Raw genomic sequence first — 25,121 nt, forward strand, 5'->3', positions numbered from 1 at the left:
CATCTTCTCAAGTTGTATCCATTTGCCTACGAATGCTTCATGTTCACCTTTATTGGCAGAGCACTATTCCATTGTGTATAAATACCATTTTCTTTATTCATTCATTTGTTGATGGACATATACACTGTTTCCAAGATCTAGTTACAATAAATTGTGCTGTTATAAACATGGGTATACATGTAACCCTGATGATTTTAACTCTTTGGGGAAGATCCCTAGAAGAAGGATAGCTGGGTCAAATGGAATTTCTAGTTTTAGTTTTTTGAGAAATCTCTACACTGATTTCCATAAGTGGTATTAGTTTTCATTCCTGCCAACAGTGTAGAAGAGTTCCTTTTTCCCTTCATCCTCACCAGCATTTGTTATTATTAGATTTTTTTTTTTTTTATGGTAGCCATTCTTCTGGGGTAAGATGGTATCTTCCTGTTAATTTTAATTTGCATTTTTCTGATGTTCAGCAATGATGAGCATTTTAAAATTTATTTATTGGCCATTTGTTCTACTTCTGAGAAGTGTCTGTTCATTTTAGTTGCCCATTTTTTGATTGTGTCTTTTATTTTGGGGAGTCTACTTTTTTTTTTTTTTTTTTAGTTCTTCATGTATTCTTCATGTTAATCCTCTATTTGAGGAGTAGCTGGCAAAATTTTATCTTCCAGCAGATTAAGTATTTGTTTACCACTTAGATCTTCGATCCATTCTGATTTTTAGTTCATTCCATAGTGAGATCTATAGGTCTGTCTGGACTCAGTCTGCCACATGTGGATATCCAGTTTCCCCAGCGCCATATATTAAAGAGGCTATCTTTGCTGAAAGAGATAATGAAAGGGTAACACTGTGGGTTTGACTTGCATTTCCCTACTGGTTGTTTGGGTTGCACGTCTTGTTCTGGGCTTATTGACCATTTGTGTGGGGTTTTTTTGGGCAATATCTATTCAAGTCTTTTGTTTTTCAGTGAGTTGTACAGATTCTATTTTAATGGTATAACAAGAAGTTTATCAGGGTCTAGGCTAAAAATCTGAATTCTCTTCTCATTGAACACCAATTTAAAAATAATTTTATTAACCTTAACTGTTGATTGTGGTTTTTGCTGTTACCGTTAACGTAAAAATAATTTCCATGGGTCTTTTCTCCTGAGCTTGGTTAAAGGCTATGAAAATATTTACAAAATCAGCAGTAACTGTTCATGTGTGTATTTGCATCACTGTAGATCTGACATATTGAATGTCATTTCATAGGATGTAATTGTAGCAAAGATTTATTAAAGGTAGGAAAAGAAACAGGCTCTGCAGAACAAGTTTGGGCCAAGAAAAAGTAGCAAAATAAGTGCACCCTACGTGTGAGGGCGGCCACCATGGAGAGGAAACACACTGGCCTTATATGATGTATTTTGCCAGTAAATATAACATGCCGCTATTACAGCTTTCTTTTTGGCTTTGAACTCACTATGTAGCCCAGGCTGGCTTGGAACTCACAGTAGTCCTCCAGCCTCAGCCTCTAGACTGCTGGGATTATAGGAGTGTGCTACCACATTCAACTGTTTTTGTTTTTCATTTGTTTAACTTTTGATTGCAAGTCCACTGAGTACAAGAGGAAGTAGACGATGAGGAAGTGGGTGGGAGGGTGGAGGTGGCTTGGTGCAGATCCCTTGCCTAATGTGTGAGGCCCAGCACCACATGAAAAAAAAGAGGTGGATGAAAATCGGGCTTTGGACGTTCAGCTAATCCTTGTCTCTGTTTCAGACACCATCATGACTCCAAGCGGAGGCGATCGGATGAGTTCAGGCCTCAGAATTACCACCAGCAGGATTTCCGACGAATGTCTGATCACCGCCCCCCTATGGGCTACCATGGCCAGGGACCCTCAGACCATTACCGCTCTTTCCACACAGACAAATTGGGGGAATATAAACAGCCGCTGCCCCCGCTGCACCCCGCAGGCTCGGATCCTCGCTCACCCCCTTCTCAAAAATCTCCTCATGAATCCAAGTCCCCCCTGGATCACAGGTCTCCTTTGGAGAGATCACTAGAACAGAAAAACAACCCAGATTATAACTGGAACGTTCGGAAAACATAAAGGACAGCGTGGTCGGGGGAGAGCAGGAGTCATCAAGCACGTGGACGCTTTGGGTTGGTGGCCGGTTTTGGGACCGGGGTGGAGCTTCTGGATATGCTGCCACCGGCTCCTGCCGGCCAAAGGAGCACTTCAGGGAGTGGGAGGCCTTTGGCGGCCAGCTTTGGTCTGGGCACTGCTCCTGCACTTTGGCCCCCGCCCGACTCCAGCCTGGCTCAGGCCTCCCGCCTCGATGGGTGCTAGGAGGAGCGGTGACTTCTGCATACCAGCTTCATTGGGCTGTTCTCCAGTGAAGGGATTGGGGATCTCTGAGTCATGAATGTCTTGTTGCCAGGTTCAGTGTCCCCTGGACCTCGGTGCAGTGGTCAGGGGAAGGCACTGGTGCATGAAGGCTGCCGAGACCTGCTGGACAGTGTGTGATTGGTTCACTATGATGTAACGGATGCTGCTGACGGGGGCGGGGTGGGGTTGGGGTGAGGGTGGCGTCTCACATCTAGGACTTGGAGGGGAGCAGGTGCACCCCTCCAGTGTGTTCTGGGAGAAGTGAGACTCTTGACCCACATGTGAAACCTAAGGGTGGGGTGGGGCGGGGCCGGATAAAGAGAGGGAAGCACCTTCTGCCTTTGCCTCCTCCCTACCAACACTAATTCCCTGCTGTCTTTGTATATTTCAGAGCCTCGGTCTCACTGTGGGCCTCCTTTTTCCCTCTGTGCTGGGGAGAGGCAGGCTGACTTCGAGTGCTGTGAGTTAGGCAGCCTTGGTGTCAGCATGGGTCTCACTGACTGGGGAGTGAGCCGAAGGGTGTAGGGTGGGCTGGGGAGGGGTAATGTGGCCAGGGAACGGGAATCCCTGGCAGGCTTCTGACCTGTGGTGGGAGGGGAAGGAGAGGGCAAGCAGAGGCGGGCTTGCCAACCAGCCAGCTGTTCACGGCTGGAGTGGGGCCCTCGGAAGGCAGTGGGCAGGTCCCACCTGTGGGGGAGGCGTGCGAGCGAGCGGGGCGCTTTCAGTATTGGAGTAGGCCGGCACTGCAGCTGCACTCTGGGTTAGTTCCCTTGCACAGCTCGAAGAAGTGGACTGAACAGAACCATACATCTCCTGGCGTTCGTGGGCTGGTCAGACAGAAATCAGCTACCTGTGGTGAGCAAGTTTCCACCTGGAGCTGGAGGTCATTAGAGTTTAACTCTCTGTCTTTTAGGGTAAGATCTGTGAAGTATAAACCAGCGTTAATTGTTTTCCAAGCTAGGAAGCATCCAAAGCCGGAGTAGCTGGCTACGGGTGGTAAGAATCACGCTCGAGTTGGGATTGAGTCAGGACTAGGGGCCAGGTGTCACATCATGAAGCAGGCTCCTTTCAGTGTACTGATGCTGGGGCCTTCTAAAACATTCATTGTCAGTATAGATTGCCAGTATTCTTAAGGCATCCAAAGCCTTTGTAGATGGAGACAGAAACACTGACTGAGACCTAAGGAGCAGTGTGCCTCTGAGTGTCCAGACTCAGAGCTGATGAGAGCCCTGCCCTGCGCGCGTGCAGGGTTAAACCCACTGAACTGACTGCAGACCTTGTCCTGGGCAGCACCATTAGCGCCTCCACCGAGACCTGCTGGACCACTGCTCCCTACTTGGCTTCCCGGGTAGGAGCCCTGATCTCTGCAGCGCCTCTGCTCCCACGGTACTCTGGGTTGCTGGCTTTGGCCTCTACATTCATGTCCTGCAGCAGAGCCCAGTGACTGCTTGGAGAAGGTGGGGAATTCAGCCTCCACCCTGGCTACACGGTGAAAAGGAAAGCAGAGGTGGAGCTTCTTGCTGATGGTTATGCCACTACCCCATGTTTTTCCCGCCCAAGCCAAAGAGCAAGGCTAGGTTGGCTTGCTGCGCCCCTGATTGTTGTACCGACTCACTAAGGTTTTTCTCTCCAGTTGTTGATAGGAAATGCAAGTTATTCCCAAAGATGTCTCATCATGAGGAAAGAGAAACTTACTTTTGTTCATATTCAGGACTTTTGGTGCCATATGATGTAGCAGGAGGCAGTATCAGCCAGATCAGTGTTACATTGCTTCGGAAAAGACAGCATGCTTCTGTAAACATCTGTGTTAGGTGGTGAAGGATATCTGAAGAGTGGGCTGGTAGAAAGGAAGCACTTCCTCATTGATTTAAATCAGTATGAGCAGCATACGCTGGAATCACAACAGAAGTTTGCACAGGTAGAAATTCTCACGTGTAAGCGGGAGAAGTTGCCCGGGAACTGGAGGACCGTATTCTGTGGAGCCTGGCGATAAGCTCTTGCATTGTTGGTGGAGATAGAGTGGGTTGAGCGAGGAGGGAGTGACCCTCACCAAAAGCCGAGGTAAACGAGGACGGACCTGATGCACGATAGCCCTAGGACAGGACACATGAAGCCCAGGCTGAGGCTGGGCCCTCTGGGAGCCTGGCCCCATGGCCCTTGGCCTGCTGTCCTCTCCATTTAGTCATTCCTGTCAGAGGGACACCCAAGCGTGTCTCACGCCGCCCTGCAGACGCTCCGGCCCCATGCGCAGGCGCCGCAGTGCAAGGGTGTTCACTAGGCGTTCACGCGGTGACACTGAAGTCCTATGACCAAATCCACTTGTCAGCAGGAGCGGCGGCCCAGGCCCAGCACAGTGGTCTTGCGGGCCGGGGTGGCCGGGGCGAGGAGCCACGCCAAGGGTCCAGGCTGCTTTAGTCCATCTGCGCCCCACTCACTGGGGACAGGTGGTTTTCTTTATTGTAAAATTGTGGACTTTTAAACCTGTTGACTAAACAGTAATTAATTTATATTTGTGAAAAATGCCACTGTCCTAGTGATTTCTGATGTAAATAATGTTGTTTATATAGTATGTATTAAATTTTCCTACATTGTAAAACTGCTGTACTTTTGATTCTTGTATATTAAAAAGTGTTACTAAGGATTTTTAGCCGCGGGCTACCATGTTGCCTTGCATTTCGGTGTGAGCTGTGACTGGACTGGAGGTGCCGCCCGTCTCCCTCTCCTTGTGCCATGCTGGGTCCTGTCTGGGATTCTTGACAGCCTGGCACCTTCTCCAGTAGCATTTTTTCCCCTAGCAAACGCCGTTTTGTTGTTTTTTCCGGGCCTTGACGCCACAGGTTTCTCAGATTTTCTGTCCCCAGCAAGCTATTAAGGGTGACAGTTCCCTCGCTGAGCAGTTACAGGCCGAAGCCCACAGCCATGCGCTCCCCACGTGGCCTGGAGCTGCTGGGTCTGCCCGTGGTCTCCCCGGTGCCAGTCCTGGGAAGACAGGCTGGGCGCACCCCGCATCCAGAGAGAAATAAAAGCACTTTTCTGCCAGTGCACAGCTTGGAGGTTGCTTTAACAGTTGGGTTACAGATTCTAAAGGGAGAAAAGGCATTTTATAACGGAAACGCTGACACTAATGTTCACTCGGGCAGATGGCACAGGGCCAGGCAGCTTCAGCGTGGCCCGGACTGCAGGAACTTGCTCATACCTAAGGGTTTTTACGAATACTTGAGTAACTGACACCGAGCTCAAACCTTTCTCGTCATCTTCTCCACCCTCTTCCTCATGGCCTTCAGTGTGCTGTGCAGCCCAAGTTGGTCTCAAACGTGAAATCCTCCTGCCTCAGCCTCTCAAGTGCTGGGAGTACAGTTGTGCACCACTAATTAATTCTTCAGCTCCATTAATTCTTGACACCAGGTGGGGCTACTTGTCCGCTGAGAGCGCAGGAAACAACTGTGACTGCCCTGCAGCTCAGGGCCTTGGGCACAGGACCTTGCTTGGCCTGGCCGGGGCAGGAGGGCTGGGGTCTTCAGTGCATGTAGCCCTTGGGTGAATGACGAGCTAAGAGCTTTTCCTGCGCGTAAGAAAACTTCACTTAATCCTGCTGCCGAGCACAACTCGGCCGGAATGACCTGGAACTTTAGGAACAAGTGCTGCAATAATCCACCTATTAGGATTTACAATAGCAGCACGGCTTCAAGACCAACTGCTGCCAGGGCACCTGCCCTTTACCTGGCAGCACAGGCCCAGGGCCCTGCCTCCTCCCTCATTGGCATCCCCATTGGCCCTCTGTGCCAACAGAAGGGTCACTTGCTGAAACCCAAAGCCCTGCCTACAGGCTTCTCCCATCAGAGGTGGGCAGGGCCACACCCACTCCTCAGGGCCCATGCCCGGTGGAGGGCCTCCTGTATGTCACTTTCCCATCCCCAGGACTAAGTTCCTGCACCACAGCTCAGAGGAGGAGAGGTTGGTTTTGGCTCCTGGTTTCCTCCACGGTCGGGGGCTCCACAGCGGAAACAGCGAGGCTGAGGGGCCTGGGCGGAGGACAGCTGCCCACCTCAGGGAAGCCGGGAAGCAGAGAGAGGAGGGAGGAGCTGGGGACCAGAACGCACCCTGCCAGGTCCCGCGTGGGAGGTGAGCACCTCCCAGCAGGCCCGGCCTCCTCAGAGCACAGAACCCAGGCGCTCACCCGTGGGTGAAGCCACTGACCTGCACAGCGCCCCAGGATCCAACCACCTCTCCAAAGCCCCAGGTGTCCAAAGGAAGGCCGCTCCTTGAGGTCCTGTGGATCCACGTGAGTGGCGCCCTGGGCGAAGGGAGAGGTTTGCAACCCCGAGCCGGGCAGGAGCTGGGGCAGCTAGAAAGGCGAGGGAGACCTGGTGCGTGCGGCGGCCGGCTCAGAGCTGGTAAAGCCACAGCTTGCTGTGCGGGGACAGAAGCCCAGCGGGAAGGCCCAGCAGGGACCACAGCCTTCTAGAGGCGCTCAGGCTCCACGGGGAGATGCTGCTGGGGTCAGACGGCTCCTGCAGAGGTTCTCCTTGATCGAGCTCCACTGCCCACTGAGGGCGGGCTCTGGGACCCAAGCAGAGAGCCGGAGGGACGCAGTGGAACGGGCGGGGAGGGGGGGCAGGCGGCACACCAGCAGGCAGCAAGAGGGCACAGTCTCCTAAGTGCCAGGGAGATGTAGCCGGAATTGCAGGGCGGGGTGCAGGGTGCAGGGAGCAGAGCCCGGGCAGACGGGTCCCGCACAGCAAGAGGCCCGGCCAGGGCATGAGGGCGGTGGCGCGGGGGCTTGGACCCCAGCTCCGTCCTTAGCGGCGGGTCCAGCCCTCAACTATGAAGTGACACTCTTGTGCCCTTACCAGCCAGAGACAGGGACGAGCGAGGTCTCGGAGATGGCGCACAGCGCTGGACACCTGTCGTCCCGGGGCTCCTGACAGGGCCTGTGCGGGCTGCCCTTCCACTACGTCTCCGGGGCAGAGGCTGAGGGCCTGGGCGCCTGCGGTTCCGGATGCTGCCTGCAGAGGGCAGCAGGGGCCCACAAACGCCCGCCTGGCAGTACCCGGGACTGCAGAGCCAGGTCGCAGGGAGCCGCCCCCGCCCTGCAGGAGGCGCGACCCGCCAGGCAGGAGGAGAGGGGTAGGGGCGCGGGGAGAGGACGTGGAACTTGTGATCCTCCTGCCCCAGCACCCAGTGTGCTGGGACTACAGGTGTGCGTGTCCCTGCCCAACCCAAGGGACCACGCTGTCTGGCGACCCTCACCCGGACGCCCAAGCTGGCTGCCTTGGGTCGGAGCCCTCTGCCACCTGCTGCTGCTGGCCACTCCAGCCCCGGCTCCTTCCGGACCCCTGGTGACCGCCAGCCCACACTGCCGTGGCCGCTCCAGCATCTGAAGCCAAATTCGCCTCTAGACCCCTGTCCCTCCCCCTCCTCCGCCGGCCCCCAACTGCTGAGGCCTGATCCCCTCCGGAATCGGTTCCGAGCTGGTTCCCCTGAGCGGCCCTTTCCAGCCCGCTATCCCACCCGTTTCAGGCGGTCTCCCTCTGCGCCCGCAGCCAGGCCAGCACTCCTGTGGGTCGCGCCCACCGGCACTGTCCGGCCCCTCTGGCTGCGAGGCTGCTTCCCCTCATTGTGCGGCTGGGTGGGCGTCCGCGGCCGCGCCCTGTGGCCCTCGGTGTCCCTGGGCGGACAGTGACCTCAGGGGCAGCTGCTGCCCCTGGGGGCCCCCTTTGGAGAGGTGTCCAGAAAGAAGGGTGTGGGATGGAGGGGTGCTGCCACCTGCCAGAGGCAGGCGACTGCCAGGACAGCTTCCTAAGGCTCCCCTGCAGCGGTTAGCCCTTAGCTGCTGGGCTGCGGGAAGGGCCGGAGACGCCAGGGGGCCAGCGCGGGTGGCCGTGGGCTTCCTGGCCGAGTAGACAGGGGCGTTTGCTACCTATGCGGGTGGGAGCCCAGCATGCCAGCGGCTGAGACGGCTGGATCACAGGCCTCAGTGCCCAGCGGCCAGGGCCTGGCCAGCGCCCTCTACAGGGAGTGGTGGGGAGTAGCAAGGGCTGAGCGGCGGCAGTGGGGTGGAGAGCCCCGCTGGCCGGTCCGGGAGGAACCCTGGCCCAGGGGGAACAGGCCTCAGGGGTCCGGGCCCAGGCCTGGTGACCTGTCCTGAGGTCCCGTGCTCATCTCCTGCGAGACCAGAGATGGAGCCTCTGTGCCCGCCTCCGCTGGGGCTCCCTCTCCGCATTGCTCTGGGCTGCGCTGCCCTCTAGCTACCGCTCTTTGCCTCCTCGAGTGGCCTCCACGTCACCTGTCCCCGAGCTCCAGTGTGCTCACAGCGGCCACCTGCCCTTCCTCTCCCACAGTGGGTGCAGACCCCAGCCAGAGAGATGGGGTCCACCGCTGCGCCTCCCCCTGGGAGTGCAGATGCAGGCCAGGAGGCTCGTTCTTTCAGAGGTCTCTGGAAGAATTCGACTTCTAAAAAGTGTCTGCATTTTAATGCAGTTTACGTGTGTGCTGCTGAGGCGTGAACTCTGCCTCTGAGGGGCAGCTTCATTTGAAAGAGATCAATCTGGGGCTGGGGATTTAGCTCACCGGCACAGCGCCTGCCTGGCAAGTGTGAGGTCGTGAGTTCGATTCCCAGTACCGGAAGAAAAACAAAAAGAAAGAAAGAAAGAAATCGACCTAAGCTAATCCCGGAGCATGCGGAAGGCAGGGAGGCTTGGGCCCCGCTCCCTTAGGTTGAATTGGTGGTGCCAAGGGTCAGAGCTAACTCTGGTGGCCTGGGGACCCCCGCTGAAGGCTTCACAGGCCTGAGGGGGGCAGCAGAGGGAATGGCACCCATGACAGGCTGCGGGGCTCCCGGCCGGGCCCTGCCGTCCCAGCCGCCTCGCACTGAGGGGGCCTGTTTGTGTCCACCACACATCACCAGCCATTGCTTTAAATCACGCAGTTCACTTGAGTTGTGCTGGTTGTGCTTAGGGTTAATTAGTAAGCGTGTCTTGCTTTTCTAGTCGCAGCAGCGCGGATCACAAAGACTCTCCCTGGTCTCTCGAATAATACAGTGGACGCACGGCAGCCTGCGGGGCCTGGCTCCCACAGGAGGTCTGTGCACTGCGTGTGCCTGGGAACGCGGGCGGCCAGGACCTAGGTCCCTAGGCAAAGTCGCCCGGGAGATGGGCGACGGCTCACCCACGACGCCACAGCCAACGCTGTTGTCCGTTTGAGGGTGCGGTCGGTGAGCGGAAGTCGCTAAGGAAATGTGGAGAAAGGAAGATTCTGGGTGAAGCGACCAGACGGCGTTCCTGCGGAAGGCCGGCCGAGGCCGCAGGCATCACCTGCGGGAGCTGGAGGCCCACAGACCTGAGCACGGTTGTAGCCAAACCCGCACAGTAGGATGCTTGGTCAGACTGCACAATGCAGGGCTCTGCGCGGAGGGCCGAATGCTAAGGCATTCGGAGAGACGCGCTGTCAGAACCCACGTTCCAGCCCAGGTCCTGTCACCAGCCCACTGCCGCCTTTTCCTGTGGTCCCAAGTTGGTAGCAGAGGACAATGATGCCCAGCTACAGGATGCAACTCAAGGTCAAGGTCAGTGGGCTCCTGAGGACCCGAGGGCACAGTGTCGCTCTGCCCCTTGCGTGGAGGCGGAGCCTGGAGGTGCGCGTCTGTAATTCCGCGATTGTCCACCTCTCACCACTAGAGGTCGCCCGCGAGTACAGGGACATCCACCTGCTATTTACTGTCACTGCTGTGCATACCCCCGACGTGGGCTCAGAGCCTGGCACGGTCAGGCCGCATGTATTTGCTGAGTCCATGAATGTGTCTCCAAGCCCAGACCATTACCAGCCATATGGGGATGACCTACAAACGTCCCTGCCAGGAAAGAGGGAAAAGGACTATTATTGTGTTAGACTCAGGCAGTCAGCTCCCAGGGCGCTTGCCTCAAGGCTTCAACCCCAGATCATTAGCAAACAGACGGCTTTGTCTACTCGAGAAGGTGGCGGCTGGAGATGCCTGCTCCTCCCTGGGGAGGGGACCCCTGTCCACACCTGGTCCCTGGTGGCTCAGGGCCCAGCCTGAACCTGAGGCCACCCAGGGGCCCTGCTTATCAGGGCCTCTGACGGAACCCGCCTGGGCTTGGAGCCATGGGATTCCCACCAGGCGGTGGCTGGGGTAAACCAGCACCTGCATGCAGCGCTTGGCAGAGTGCCTGGCACGTGGCAAGAGTCCAGGATGCGTAGCTGTCATGACACTGGGGGGGTGACTCCAGCCTCCCGGTGCATGGAGTGAGACCACACCCACAGCCAGATGGTGACTGAGATCACCCAGAAGGGCTGCCCCACGCTGGACCGTGACGCCCCCGCTGAGGGCCCGCTGGCACCCTGCACCCCTCGTCCTGGGACCCTGAGCCTTTCAGGGCTCAGAGCCGGGGGCTGTTGTCCCATCCTGACCTTCTCTCCCATCCCGTCCCTTTTCTGGGTCCAGGCTTCGAGTCCCCACCTCCACTCAGTCTCCAGGTGGAGCTTAGAGCCCTCTCCTGCTCACCCCAGCGCCAGAATTCTAGCTTGACTCCATCACAGCTTGGGGCGTCCTTGTGCTCCCTTTCTGTCTTCAAGGACAGAATTAGGAGGCTGCAGTGGGTGCAGGTGGGGTAACCAGACCTTGAGGGGTGACCTTAAGTAGGTCACCCGGCCTCCCGCAACCTCAGTCTGGGCGTCTGGCCATCTTATCCACCTTCCTGAGTTGCTGCCGAATTGGTCAAGACTCGAGAGCCTCTTCTGTCTCCCAAGGAGGTAGAGGAGCTGCGGGGCACAGTGAAGGGGCCGAGCTGGGGTCTCCCCGGGGGTCCCTCTCTGCCACTGTGCGTCCCTGGCCATCTAGGCCACCAAACAGGAGGCCACGCCCCCAGGCTGGTGCTTGGCCTCAGGCAGGGGCTGGGTGGTTCAGTGGCCCGAGCTCTTAGGCTGTTCCCTTAAGCGGACATTGGAGACTTCTGCTCCCCCATTTCCAACCCTGTTAACCCCTTTTGAGACCCGTTCCGGCCTGTTCCCACGCCCTGAGGCAGCTTAGCCTCTGTGACAGCTGACCCGCCCTTGATGCACAAATAGATTTGAGGGGGCTTCGAGCCATTCTCTGGCGGTCTCTGATCGATCTTGCTGTCCCCCGGCTGGCCTGTGTGGCTGGGCACATTTCAGTGTGTCCAGATGACCCGGAGAGATGAGGCAACCAATTGGAGTTCAACTGTGGAAGACTCCATGTGCCACCCCGGGTCACCCTGAATGACGCCCTTCCCCCATTCAGCGTCACAGGCCGGCCTGGGTGTGTGCTGGTGGCCCGGAGGACCTGGTGGGTATGACATGCCCTGCAGTTTGATTCCATGAGCAAATCTGTGACGTGGTGTGACTCAGCCACGGGTCTGGGCTCTGCCTGGCACTTCCTCCCTGCGTTCCCTTGTGACACCCTCTCCTGTGCCATCTCCCCAGGCACCAGGGCAGCAGAACCCCCACCTTTGCTGTGCGATTGAAGAAACCAAGGCATCAGTCCCCTCAGCAGTAAGATGCCAGGCCGGGAGTTGAACCAGGATCCTTCCAGCCACGACATCATCTAGTATCTGAGAAGCCTCTCCTGTTCTTTTAGCTTTCTTTTTTAAATGTGAGCGCCACTGCCAGCCTAGCACTCTGGGAGGCTGAAGCAGGAAAGTCACAAGTTTGAGACCAACTTGGGCAATTTAGAGAGAGACTGTTTAAAAATAACTTTAAGAGCCTGTAATCCCAGCACTCAGGAAGCTGAGGCAGGAGGACTCTTGGGAGTTGGGAGACCAGCCTAGGCTACTGTTATGGTTGATACATAGTGTCTATTTGAGGAGTCTAGAGGCTTGGCTAAGTGACTCAGCAGTTCTGCATCCTGGGGTGAAAAGGACATGCCCTTATGCTCTGGGATGTTTTTCATTGTGTCAGTCTGAGAAGTTGGGAAGGTTAACTAGTGATTCAGCAGGGGGCGAGGGTGCTTACTTTGTATCCATCCTGAGCCTGTGCAAGAGGAAGGCCTGGAGATTAGGCCGGTGCTACACATCCCCTGGGTAGGGGCAGCCCGCTCACAATACAAGAGAGGGCAAGAGGCTTGTTCCCCTCTTTTTGCCCTTGCTGCTTTTGCTGTCTTGTGCCGCCTTGAAGCGTTGCCCTCTGCCATGTGCCACTCTGCCTTGGCGCCAGCCGAGTATGGACTGAAACCTCCACAGACTGTGAGCTAAATAAACCTTTCCTTTCTTAATTTGGGCGGCAGGTATTTTGTCTCAGCAACTAGAGAAAAGTAACGAAGACAGCTACAAAGTGAGCTCAAGGCCAGCCTGAAATGCGTAGGAGACCCTGTCTCAAAAAGACAAAGACAAAAACAAAAATAAAAAACCTTAAAGAAGTTGGCATCATCCGTCCAGCATAATTTAGCACCTGGCCTTAGCACACCCGGCTGTCCTTTACCAAGTGCAGGGCCAGGGGCTGCTCAAGCTGAGGGCTCCCAGGTCACTGCTGGGCCGTGGCCTTGGGAGTCCCTAACCCTCAGGGGGAGCCACTGCCATCGGCTGTTAACTCAAAGCAATACACTTCCCTTCATTTAGGAAGTTTCTCCTACGAGCGCTGCCTTCCTTACCACTGCTCTGGGAGGTTCGTGTCACTTAAAAGTTCCAAAAGGTTAGTCTGCCCGCGCTTTCTAACATGAGCAAATCTCATGGCACCACCTTCACAGGGGGCTCTGAGCCCCCCTGGGGATGGCACGGTCTCTCCCCAGCAGGTGTACCCCCACCCCACCAGCTCCTCCTCCTCAGGATCCCCCAGGGCCCACCCTTTGCACCCTCTCCTGCTCAGCCGCTGCCTGGCACCCCCGGGCTGTCTGGAGCTGGGACCGCTCCGGAGGCCCAGGTCAGACACAGCCTTCCACGTATGGAGCCCATGGTGGCTTCCGCCGGCAACTGGAATAAAACACCGAGTCTTCCCCAGTCCGCGGCTGCTCTGGAGCCGCGGGGGACCTGGTCTTCCCGCTCCGCCACCTGGAGTCGTGTGGGCTCTCGCTGTTCCCTGCGCTCCCTGCGGTCCTCTGGCCTCTCTCTGCCTGGAGCTGTCTGCTATGCCCACCAATTTTCGCAGTCCCAGCCGCAAACAAGCAGACTCACCACCGCAAGGCGCAAGGCGCAGGAGCGCGCCCCACGTGAAGGGAGGGGGTCCTCACTTCCGCGGGGTCTCCTGCACTGCACCAGGGCCTGTGTGCGCGCACTGTGTGAGCATTAGCTCACTGGATTTCCATAGCGACCTTGGGAGGCAGGTGCTTATAATTCCATTTCACAAATATGGAATCTGAGGCTCAAAAAATCCACGGGAGACCACACAGCTAGCGACGGGCTGAGCCGGGTTTGACGCCAAGTCAGGCCGCTGCCTGAGCCGAGCGCCACTCTCGCTCTGCTCCTGCCTGGCTCTCAGGCTGAGCCAAACACCCTGCAGACTCCACAGCCCCCTACACCGCCCCCGCATTGAGGACTGAAGCCGGGGAGTGTGGAGCTACATCCCTGGGCCTTTATTTTGTGACTGGGCCTCGCTAAATTGCCAGTCTGGCCTTGAACTTGTGATCTTCCTGCCTCAGCCTACTAACTAGCTGGGGTTACAGCCCGACTTTCCCCTGTCGTTATAAATGAACTTGTGTTCAGTTGGTTTTTTTTTTTTTTTTTTTTTTGGTTTTTCTCCGGTACCGGGAACCAAACTCAGACCTTGTGCTTGCCAGGCAGGCACTTTGCTGCTGAGCTAAATCCCCAGCCCCATGTGTTCAGTTGTTTTTAAGTAATTCTGATTTGCCAAAGAGCTCCAAAAGCTTCGATTGGCCGATTGCTGATTGCCGAGCTGGAGAGCCACCCAGGAAGCCAGGGCTGGCGCAGGGCCCCGCCCCCCCACCGCCAAGCTCCGCCCCCAGCCCCCACGAGGGTGCCGGCCCCGCAGGAGCTCAGGACGGGCGGGGGCGGCGCCACCCTGCAGCAGGGCACCTGGCTGGGCCCCTGCTGCGCGGCGGCTCGCGGCGAGGGGTGCGCTCCAAGCCCCGCCTGCGGTTGGCGGGGAGCTGAAGCCCTCCTCGGACTCGCTACCTCGTCACGCCCTGTTCCATATTCATGATGAAAAGCAAATTTCCATGTTCTGGAGGGCAACCGGTAGCATGGTGCTTGGGAGAGAATTCATGCCGGTTAAATCCAGGGAGGGTCTTGAAAAAATTCCAAACCAAGAATATTTTCTGGCAAGCGTCCTATAGCATTTTCCCGGGATGGTGAGCGAGCGATTTCCCCACGTCTGCGCCCGGCTTGCCTGCGGTCCCTCTCTGCGCGGGCGCCCGAGCTAGCTCGGCCTTAGTGCGGGTGAGGTCCCTGGCACTGCTGGCGGGGGCTGCAGGTGAGATGAGGTGTTCTGTCCTTCCCGCCGGGTTCCTTTCTCGCAAACCCAGCTCCCCCGATTTCTCTGCAGCCTGTGCGAAGAGCAGGGCCCTGGGAATTCCCATCCTACCCCTGGCGTTCTAGTCCTGCCTGGGACTGCTACAACCCTCGCTCTTTGGACTCCCGGGTCACCTCCCTCCCACGCCTGTCCCCCCTCCTGCCAACACTGGGCAGTCCTGCGTGCCACTGTGTGGGAACAAACCTCCGGAAGCACCAAACCTCAAGTGACAGATGCTCCTTGCTTCTCCAGGAGGGACGGCGGGTTCAGAGAGGTTCAATGACTCGCCCAAAGTCACACAGCAGGCAGCGTGGCGAAGCTGGGATGCTGCCCAGCTCAGCTACACTGCTGCTCTGCCTGGTGACCCTTCGTGCTAAGGGCAGGGTCTCCAGGACAGAGAGACCCCGGTGCCCATCTTGCTTCTACCTTGCAGGCAAGTGAATTCTGCTGATTCCTCTACCTATAAAAGGGGTCCGGATTTACTCCTGATGCATCGGGCTGCTGGCAGGGCTGAAATGCAACCGCAGCCAGTAGAGGACCCGCCCCCTACCGGGGGCCCCGGGCTGCGTCCCTGGGAAGGGACTCGCAGGGAGGGAGGCGCTGATGGCACGCCCAGCTTCTCACTGACTGTGCTGGCTGGTTGTCCCGCAGCTCAACTCCCCCAGCCACGTCCAGGGGCCCCTTTAGGTCCCTCCACCGCGCAACCACCAACACCCCTTGAGCCAGGGAGCTGCAGCTGCCAGGCGTCCCCACCCATCCCAGGGAAGGGCAGACGGCGCCTCCAGGGAAGCAGAGGGCTCGGCGCTGCTCGCCCCAGACACGCCCCGCCTCGACGCACCGTCCACCCCCGAGGGGCCCGCAGTCCTTTCGAAAACAGACTCCAACGTGATGTCCAGAAGAAAGTAACAAAACGAAACAAAAAACCAAACTTTACTTGCATTTAGCCATTAATAAATAATTTACAGTATGTACAAGTGGTGACACTCTGCACGGCCGCAGATACAAGGACGCGGTGAGGAGTCCCCACTTCCAAGCAGAATGTGATCAAACACAACCAAAATAAAGTGCTTCAACTTTTTACTTCCAACAGAGGGATCATCTAAGCAAAGAAACAAACAACGAAAAAAACCAAAAACCCAGCTGCGGGGGGCGGGGCTGAGCGCCCCCCACCCCTAGCGTGGTTCGGCCAAGGAGCAGGACCTCGGGGGCGGGGACGGGAGCCGCAGTTCGCAGCCTCCTGGCCAGTGTATGAGAGGTCCCTGGGGACAGCAGAGGGGCCGCTGCAGACGCTGAAGAGCGGGGACGGGGCGAGATGACCCGCCGGACCGGGGTGCACCTCTGGGAGCGGAGACTTTGGGAGCCTGGCTGGTCCCTGGGCTCCGTGGACGGGGTGGGGGTCTCTCACCACTACGGGGCTCCGGGGAAGGGACCAGAGGGGGAGATCCTGCCACGGGCTCCTGACCCAGAGCCCAGACATGGGTGGGGTGAGGCTCCTGGCACAGTGCAGGGGAGGAGCAGGCAGAGGACAGGGCAGGCCAGCTGGCCCTGTCCCCTGGTCTCCTGCCCAGCCCCTGCTGCCCAGGCTGCCCTGCCTCAGGGGAGGGGATGGAGGGTCAGAGTCTCTTCTCGGTGTGGACACCTGGAACCAAGCACTTGTCTTTCCTAAGCACAGTGGAACACGGCACTGAGCCTGGGGCGGCCCTGCCCGAGCCCCACACCAACACGCGCGTCCCTCCAACCACAGGGCTCTCCGGGCGGCGGCGGGCATCGTGGGCGGGCGGTGCCAGGAGGCACAGCCTGCTGGCGCAAGCAACGTCCAGAGCAGCGCCCTGTGGGGTGTACTACCTACTAGAGGGAGCCCCGCCCGCCTGGGGGCGGAGCCTCAGCCCCCAGCCGTCCCGTGGGCTTGCTGTGTGTGCGGGTGTGCGGGGGGTGGGGCGGTGTGTGTGCGCATGTGCAGCGGTCCACTGGGCCTGTTTCAGTGCATTGCGAGGGGAGGCAAGGGGCCGTGTGGGCCATTCCCAGTGTCGCTCTGGCGGGGCGGGGGCTCCAGCCTGGGGGGCTCTGTTCTGCACATTCACACAGCAGGAGAGGGGCAGAGCGGAGCCGCTCTCCCTCTCACACGGCTCCACCGTCACAAACACCACAGCACCAATCACCACAACCTTGTCACGTGCACTAGAGAGAGGGCCGGGTGGCCTCTCCTCCGAGCCCCTGCCAGAGACAGCTGTGAGGCAGATGCCCCACAGGCCCCTCCACCGCCTGGCCGGCAGCTGGCTCTGCTCCAGAACACCGCAGAGACCCCAGGCCACCTGCTGGGCATCTGCACCAGGTCGGTGTCCCCAGCCCTCAGGTGGGTGCAGGCAGAGTCCTTGCCTCACCACCTAGCAGAACACAGGTAGCAGGGCGAGGAGCGCGAGGAGGCCGAGGAGGGGCCGGGGGCCGGGGGTCCGCGCTGCAGCCGCCACCCCGCGGGGCAGCTCCCGAGTCCTCTCGTACAGGTGCAGCTTGTCCTTGTTGGAATGCAGCATCTTGACATCCTCCAGGGCGTAGTAGGCAGCCAGCGTGAAGTTCACGTCGCCTGTGGTGAGGAGGTCGAAGACGCAGGCCTGGTAGTACAGGTCCTCCACAGGCAGCTTCTCCTTGCACTTGGCCACCGCTGTCTCGTAGGGGAAGGTCTCAGGGGCCTCGGGAGCCGGGCTGGTGGCCGCTGGCCTGCGGGCGCCGGGGCCCTCCGCCTGGGATCGGATGGCCTGGAAGTCGATCTGCTGGTTGAGCGGGCAGCCCCGCAGGCACAGGTAGAGGCCCTGGCTGTCCCTGTCCTCCACTGCATTGACCACCTCCTCGGGCATGCGCACGGCGAAGGTCAGGTAGCGGCCCACCTGGCGCACCACGATGGTGGTGCCGATGTACTTGGCTTGGATCTCCACGTGCTGACCCGACACCTTCTCTGTGATCTTCAGGCTGTTGGCCCCATGCTTGTCCCCGCCGTTCTTGGAGCCGTCGGCGAAGGCGGCTGGGAGCTCGTCCATCTCGGCCTGGTACACCTTCTGGTCCACACACTCCTGGAAGTTCTTGAAGATGATGGTGAGCTGCGGGTGGGGACAGAGGGCAGTGGGTTAGGTGTGGGGAGAAGCTGACCCTGTACCTCTGATGCCCCGCCTCGAGGCAGGGGGGAGGGGGGGGGCTCAGATCTCAGTTACAGCTGCACCATTAGGCACTAGTATTTTTCCTTAAAACAAACTCGCCGTTTTATTTTAAAAAATGAACAAACAAACCCAAAAACTCTTCAGAAAAACTTTAGGTCACTGCCCAAATTGGAAGATAAGGTCATTTATTCTATAGACAGATACAACATAATGACAGAAACAGAGCTATGGCTTTTCTTATATGAGAAACCCAAAGTGTAAGTACACTAAAGGGCAAATTAAAGATAGTAGGAAACAGGGAGACTGATCTTTTGTAAAATGGGAAGGAGACCAAGACATGTGGGGAGGTGAAAGCCAGGGGAGGAGAAGGGGACCTAAAAAGAATTAAGCCGCACTATGTACATGCCCAGCTCCCCAGGACGAATGTCATCATCATGTACTGCAAATATGGACTCATAAAACTGAAGACCAAGAAAAGAAATCGGACACAAAATGATAACAACAGCCAAAAAAAAAGAAGTAAAGCTAATTAAAAATAAAAGCTCATTGGTGGTAGGCTGCGAAATGGTGCCCAAAGGTATCAGGCCACGAGCTGAGGGTACCAGCAGCCGCCAGAAGCCAGAAGAGGCAAAGGGTGGATCCTCTCTGGGAGCTTCCAGAAGGACCAGGCCTGTGAGATTTCAGCCTCGTCAGGCTCAGGGTGGACTTCTGAGCCCAGAAGTATAAGGGGAAGGTTTCTGTTGGTTTAAGCTACTTCCTCTATGGCAACTGCTAGAGCAGCAGCAGCAGCAGGAACAGCAGGAAGCTGATCTGCTCCACGAGCTAACACCGTCTCCATGCTGCCAGGGGTACCTGCTGCAAGGGGTCACACCGAGCCAGGCCCTGGAGGAGGGGAAGCAGGAAGGGGCCGGTCACCCAAAGGGACAGAGGCTTCAAGCTGCACGCACTGCCCTGCTAGGAGGAGAAAAGGAGGCGCAGGAAAGAGGGTGGCCCCACACCTGCAGCCTGGGAGAAGGGCCCGTGTGTGCGTCTCCAACAGCAGGCGTCATCCAATGTGCGGTGCCTGCCGCTCTCTCCTCCATGAGCCCAGCCAGCAGGCGACATGGACTGGGGACACGCGTGACACAGGGAGGGGAATAACCACCTTTCCCATAATGCTGCTCCCGGCAGCTCTGGTGCCCTCCTGGAGCCAGGGCAGTGAGAACCTGGATGCCCAGGCTGACCACTCACCTGGGAGTGCCAAGCCTCAGTCCCTACCTGCTGCCAGGGACCCCAAAGGGCAGCCGATCCTGCCTGGGCACTGGGGCATGTGTGTGTGTGTGTGTGTGTGTGTGTGTGTGTGTGTGTGTTGGTTACAGGGCATGATGACAGCTGGGGTGGCTATGTCACAAAGTGCTAAGTGAGTCCCTGGTCTCACAGCAAGTATAGGACGAGGATGGGGTCCCAGAGGTGTCAGACCCCAGGGTAAAAGCAAAGTGGCTGCAGGAGGACCTCAGCGCAGGCAGGGCAGTCACAGATGGATGGGCCATGGAGGTCCAGCGTAGGGACTGGAGCCGAGACGCAGACCAGGGGTGTGTGGCTGCCACTCCAGGTGGCCGGGCACAGCCAGGCCAGGGAGGCTGAGGGGAACCAGAGAGTAGTGGCTCAGCTGGGTGGATACATGGGCCTGGCCCCAGGGGCTGGTGCCTAGAGAAGGAGGTAGAGGCTGCAGGGCCTTCCAGAACCTTCTAGGACAACGGGGTGGCAAGAGCAAGGGAGGTGTCCCTGGTGCTGCGCGTTGCTGTGAGCAGCTCCCCAACACTGTGTGACGTTAGGGGCGACCAGGCAGGATGGGGAGGCACAGGGCTGGGGACCCTCAGGAAACGCTGAGAAGGCCCAGGGCCAGCGTGGCTGAGGAAGAAGAGTCCTCCCTCAGATCAGAAAGGAGGGCAGCCCACAGTGACTGCTGGCCCCTGGGCCCCTGCCTCCGTGGGAAAACAATGAAAGTCGCACTTTCTGATTACACTGGTAGAAGGACTAACGTAGGCAGGGCCGGATCCCATTAACTGTTTTCTCCTGCAGGCCTGTGACCTGCGGGGCGAGGGGCACAGTTCGCGTGTCTACACAGGGCCGGGCCAAGGTCGAGGGGTCTACACTGCGCAGCCCGGACTGTGCAGCCACGGAAGCACTGGACTCGACTGCCCCATTCCCCGGGCCGCAGCCCCGAGCCCACCCCTCTCCACGACGGCAACTTGACGGGCTCAGCCTCCTGCGTCTCCTCTCCGGCCAGCAGCTCGCCAGCACCCTGCGAGGTGGGCCAGCCGGGTGGTCTGCACCGTGGGTGGTCCCAGTGTCCCTGCCTGGTGGGCAGGGCCACACAGACACTGGGGAGGGGGCCGCTTTCCAAGGGCCATCGCTGTCTCCCTGGAACAGGAAGGGCTGCTTTCGCTCTGATCTCTCCCTCCCTCTCCCTCCCTCTCTCTCTGGCGCCTCCTGAAAGGCTGACAAGCTGCCTACTCTCCTTGGCACCCGTGCCAGCCTCAGCCACAAGCAACAGCATGAAGGGGCCTGTCGAGAGCCAGTGGCACGCTGCCAGCAGAGCCCCGGGCTTTTCCCCTGCCACACGAGGGTGAGCCCGGGCTTCATCGGCAGCCTGGTCCGAAGCCAGTGCTGGGACACAGCAGGGCACAGGGCTGTCCTGGGGAGGGGCGGCGGCCTGAGATGCAGTCTGCAGAATGACAGGCAGGCGAGGGGGTCGCAGGAGAAACTAATGTGGGGGAGAAACTGGCAGCGGACAGCCCAGGTCCTCTCCTCCCGAGCCTCGGTGTCTTTGCCTCTAGAATGGGTGCTACCTGCACAGCTGGGAAGAGGCAGCCAGAGGCGGGTGCTGGGGACCATTATTTGGGGGATAAAAACTCCCTGCCTCCCTCAAGGCACTGGGCCATCACTGCTCTCTGCCCGGGGCTTGCCACTGTCCCTTGGGGGCCAGTTCATTGGAACTGGCCGGGGTCCCAAGTCCCTCTGCACCCTGCTGCCCAGCGCCTTCTGCTGGGCTCTGTTCTCCTTAGCCTGGGCGCTGCGGGCAGGGAGAGAAACCTGGTGCCCAGGGTTGGCATGGGGGCGGCAGGGGGGCACGAGACGGGCAGGGGCCTCCAGGAAGAGGCAGGGGCAGGCCAGGGCACTGGGGACTGGTGTTTCTCACCCAGGGACCACAAGGCCCCCATCCGGCCTGAGATCTGAAACTGGCCCGGCCACAGGCCCCGGTGCTGTAACTGGCCCCCACAGGAGCCTGCTGCAGAGGCCCCGAGCCCTCGGCCTGCGGAGATCAAAGGCAGCTCAGTCCAGCAGCGGCTGGGTTGGTCCAGCCCTGCCACATGGCCCCGTACCCTCTGGAAACCTCTGGCCTGGCACAGAGATGAGGGCTCCCCCCATCCCTGCTGGGTAGTTCTGGGGTCCACAGTGCCCAGCAGTAGGCCTAGATTAGAGCAGGCATTTGAAACCCTCAGATCCAGTGAAGGAATTAAAGCCACGAATGGATGAATGAATGATTCATCCACTTGGTTCATGGACAGCGCTGCTGTGCTCAGGGTCCCAGGGTCTCACCTGAGAGCGGAAGTGGCACCCGGCAGTGTGCTGCCCGAAGCCTGCCTCGCCATGCTACCCCCAGCCCCCGGAGCCAGCAGCCCGGCCTCCTCCATCCGCGCCACAGCTGCTCCAGCTCAGCCATCACACTTGGCGTTCACACCACTGAGAGTCCTCGACCCTCTCACACAGAGACCTGCCCCACACCCCTGCCAGCCCTCAGGAGCCCGCGGGGGCACGGGGCGGGGAGGCTGGTCCCCTCCCGAAGGGTATTTGCCACTAGATTTAGAAGCCGCAGCCTCAGGCTCCGGCACAGTTTATCTTGGCTCTGGCAAGCAAGGGCCACGGCCCTGGGGTGGGTGAAGGGCGCGTGGGGCAGGCGGCTTGGTCCTGGTGTCTGCAGAGGGTGGCGAGGGACAGACATATGCCGAGGGCCTGGTGCAGCATCCACAGTGAAGATCTGCTTGCTTCCTACCTGGCGGGAGGGCCCAGGGCCACCGGCGCAGAGGGAAGTGGTGGGGGTGGACATTTTCCTGGCCGCCCGGTCACCTTGCTGTCCTCTCCTGGGGTGTGACAGGGTGGGAAGGAACAGAAACGCCCTTGTGGGCCAGCCTGGCGCTGCCCAACGCGTGGCCTTCCAACATGGCCTTCCTGGGAAAACAGACCCGCTGTGGCCAGGCCAGCCAGGAAGCCCCAGGGGCACAGAGGCTGGAACTGGGGAGAGACGAGTCCTCGCCCCTGGCTCTGAGGGCTGCAGCTGCTCTCCAGTCTCAAGGCCTCCTGGCAGGTCAGGTCTGACCCTGAGGTCACCAGAGACCCTCCTCAATCTGAGGAGGGGAGGGGGACTCTGGGGCGGACAGGAAGGACCCTTTCCTGGGGCCATGGGCCACACCTGTGGCTGCCTCTGGCAGTGGCTGTTTGAGCAGGACTTGTCCTGCTGAGGCCTCCTAGGGTCAGAAAATAAGTGGCTTTCAGTGGCCTCTGGGGCCCCTCTGGCCCTGGTCAAATCCTTGTTCTGTGTTTCTGGTTTTTTTTTTGTTGTTTGATTTTTTTTGAGACAGGGTCTTGCTATGCAGTTCAGCCTGGCCTTGAGCTCACTTTGTAGCCCAGGCCGGCCTCGAACTTGCAATGATCCTCCTGCCTCAGCCTCCCGAGTGCTGGGATTACAGGTGTGCGCCACCACACCTGGCTGCTCTGTGTTTCTGGCTTACGGCATTTCGGGGGAGGGCTGTATGGTTCCTCAAACCTCAGGCTCCTGATCTGTCCAATGGGCCTCCCCCTGGGAGGAGGAGGGAGCCCCAGCATGTCCTCACACCCTCCTGTCTTCCTCTTTCCCAGACGCACAGGGCCCGTCTGTCTCTCAGCGTCCAGGTGGGACAGAAGGACAAAGGGCAGGACCGCGCCCAGCAGCCGTAGTTGCCCTCAGCGTCCCACCGCCCTGGCCTCTGACACTGTGGGCAGCTTGACCATGGGTCCGAATCCTGGGGCCTTAAACTTTCTCTAGATTCACAGACTGCACAGATTTCCACCGAAGCACACAAACAGCCCCAGCTCCACACTACTGTGCCTCTTTTAGGAGGGCCTGCGCTTTATTTTTCTTAGAGTATGTACTTTAAAGTCTGCCTAATAAATCTCTTTATGCCTCTTAAAAAAAATAAAGATCACTAGGGCCTTTAAAAACAAGCCATCTCTGACCCCATGCATACAGCTGTACGGAGGTGCTGTGTGACTGTCCGCTGCGCCCTGTGCAGGACACAAACTGCAGCCGCAGCAGGACGCCTGCCAGGGACCCCCTGTCCAGTGTGACGTCTGTCCCACGAGGGCAAGGATGGAGACATGCAGGTCACCACCCCGCCTCTTCACTGGCTCCACCGTCCCACCAGGATATCATTCGGAGGTGAGAAAAGATTACTCCATAAGTCTGAAAATACAGTTTTGGGGAACATTTCTACTCTTATAGTTGGCTGTGCTGGGGATCAAATCCAAGGCCTTACCTGTGCTAGGCAAGCACTCTACCACTAATTTATGTCCCTAATTCCCTTTTTTGAAATTTTGAGACAGGGTGCTGCTAAATTGCTCAGGGTGGCCGCGAATTGTTGATTACAGGTGAGAGTCATCACGCTGGGCTCTAAACATTTTTTTTTTTTTTTTGACAGAGGGTCTCCCTGTGTAGTTCAGTCTGGGCTTGAACTCACTATGTAGCCCAGGCTGGCCTCAAACTCATGGCAATCCTCCTGCCTCAGCCTCCTGCGTGGTGGGATTACAGGAGTATGCCACCATGCCGGGCTTCCAAACTTCTTTTGACAACACTGGTAAGAAATCCATTTATATCTGCACCCAGCAGTGTATGCACACACACAAACATACACGCATTAGAAATTCACTTACCCAAAACACTCTTACGCTGAACAACATACCATGCTATCTTGTTCTACTTGCCCACTATTAGGAATTATCTACAGATATGTACACTGCTTTCTGAAACCAGAGTACAGACTTCACAAAGCCCTGCGGAGGGGTCTCCGCCTTTTTGGCACCAGGGAACGGTTCTGTGGCAGCCAATTTTCCCACCGACTTCAGTGTGTTGGGAGGTGGGTGGGTGCGCTGGGGGATTATTCAAAGCAGCAGCAACCTAGGTCCCTCGCATTAGACGTCCACAGTAGGGTTGAAGAGTGGCCGCTGATCCAACGGGAGGTGGGGCTCAGGGGGTGATGCTAGCCATCAGGGTGGAACTACAGATGAACCTTCCTGGGGTGTGGCCAGGTTCCTAACAGGCCGCCGAAGGGTACCAATGAGAGGGGGCTGTTGGGGACCCCTGCCCTGGGGGACAGGGAGAGGCGGAGCTGTGTTGGTGTCCTTCATAGCAAAGGTCTGCAGAGCCCTCCGTCCTAACCCACGCGTCCATGCGCTGAGAACACGCGGGGGCGGAAGGCACGGAGGGCTGCGAGCCGTCCCTTACCTTACTCGTGGCGGTGGCGGCCGAGCCAGGCAGCACCGGCGTGTTGGTGACCTGCACGTTCAGGTAGTTATTGTCGATGAGCGGCCACGCGCCCTGCACCTTGCAGGTCTGGAAGCGGTCTGTGAAAGTCCTGAGGTGCGGGTCCCCGAAGAGCCCACAGTGCGTGTAGTTGGGGGCAGCCGTGTGCTTGTGGAAGCTCTTCTCGTAGTGGCAGATCTCAGGGCTGTCCGAGCGTTCCTGGCTGTCCCCGGCCGGAGCGAGCGTGCGCAGGCGCGGCTGCGAGGTGGGGCCATCCTTGGAGCAGTTGTGCTGGCTCATGAGGTCCTCGATGCCATGGACCGCCGAGTGGTAGGCCAGGTCGCCCCGGCAGGTGCGCGCCGTGCGCCGTGTGCACAGCGCGTAGGTGCGCAGGGCTGCGCAGAACTCGGGGGCGTCGTCCGCGGCCGGGGCGTGGCTGCCTGAGGTGGCGCTCCAGAACTCAGAGTTGCACTTGAGGATCTTGCAGGGCGAGGTGGCTGCGGGGGCCAAGAGACAGCTGTTGGGGCTGCGGCTCAGCGACAATGCCCCGGGGCACCTGCCACACCTCACCTGCCACCCATGCCGTATGTTCGCAGATGGTAAAAACTCCCCTTGCCGGGCAGTGGCGGTGCACGCCTGTAAGCCCA

The 25,121-nt window shown here is 58.4% G+C and overlaps 2 protein-coding genes across 2 annotated transcripts in view; one reads left to right on the forward strand and one right to left on the reverse strand.

Annotated features, from left to right (window-relative positions):
* Positions 1–4,999, forward strand: part of Chd2 (chromodomain helicase DNA binding protein 2) — a 124,752-nt gene extending 119,753 nt beyond the window's left edge. The window contains exon 39 of the mRNA XM_005381599.2: positions 1,740–4,999. Coding sequence (XP_005381656.1) covers positions 1,740–2,073 — 334 coding nt within the window. The 3' untranslated portion in view covers positions 2,074–4,999. The remainder of the gene's footprint in view (positions 1–1,739) is intronic.
* A 10,701-nt stretch (positions 5,000–15,700) lies between these two features.
* Positions 15,701–25,121, reverse strand: part of Rgma (repulsive guidance molecule family member a) — a gene marked incomplete at its 5' end in the record, with an annotated part of 40,809 nt that continues 31,388 nt past the window's right edge. Inside the window, 2 exon segments of the mRNA XM_005381602.2 lie at positions 15,701–17,879; positions 24,457–24,971. Coding sequence (XP_005381659.1) covers positions 17,172–17,879; positions 24,457–24,971 — 1,223 coding nt within the window. The 3' untranslated portion in view covers positions 15,701–17,171.

This window comes from Chinchilla lanigera, unplaced genomic scaffold, assembly GCF_000276665.1.
Source record: "Chinchilla lanigera isolate Chin_1 unplaced genomic scaffold, ChiLan1.0 scaffold00015, whole genome shotgun sequence".
Classification (NCBI taxonomy): domain Eukaryota; kingdom Metazoa; phylum Chordata; class Mammalia; order Rodentia; family Chinchillidae; genus Chinchilla; species Chinchilla lanigera.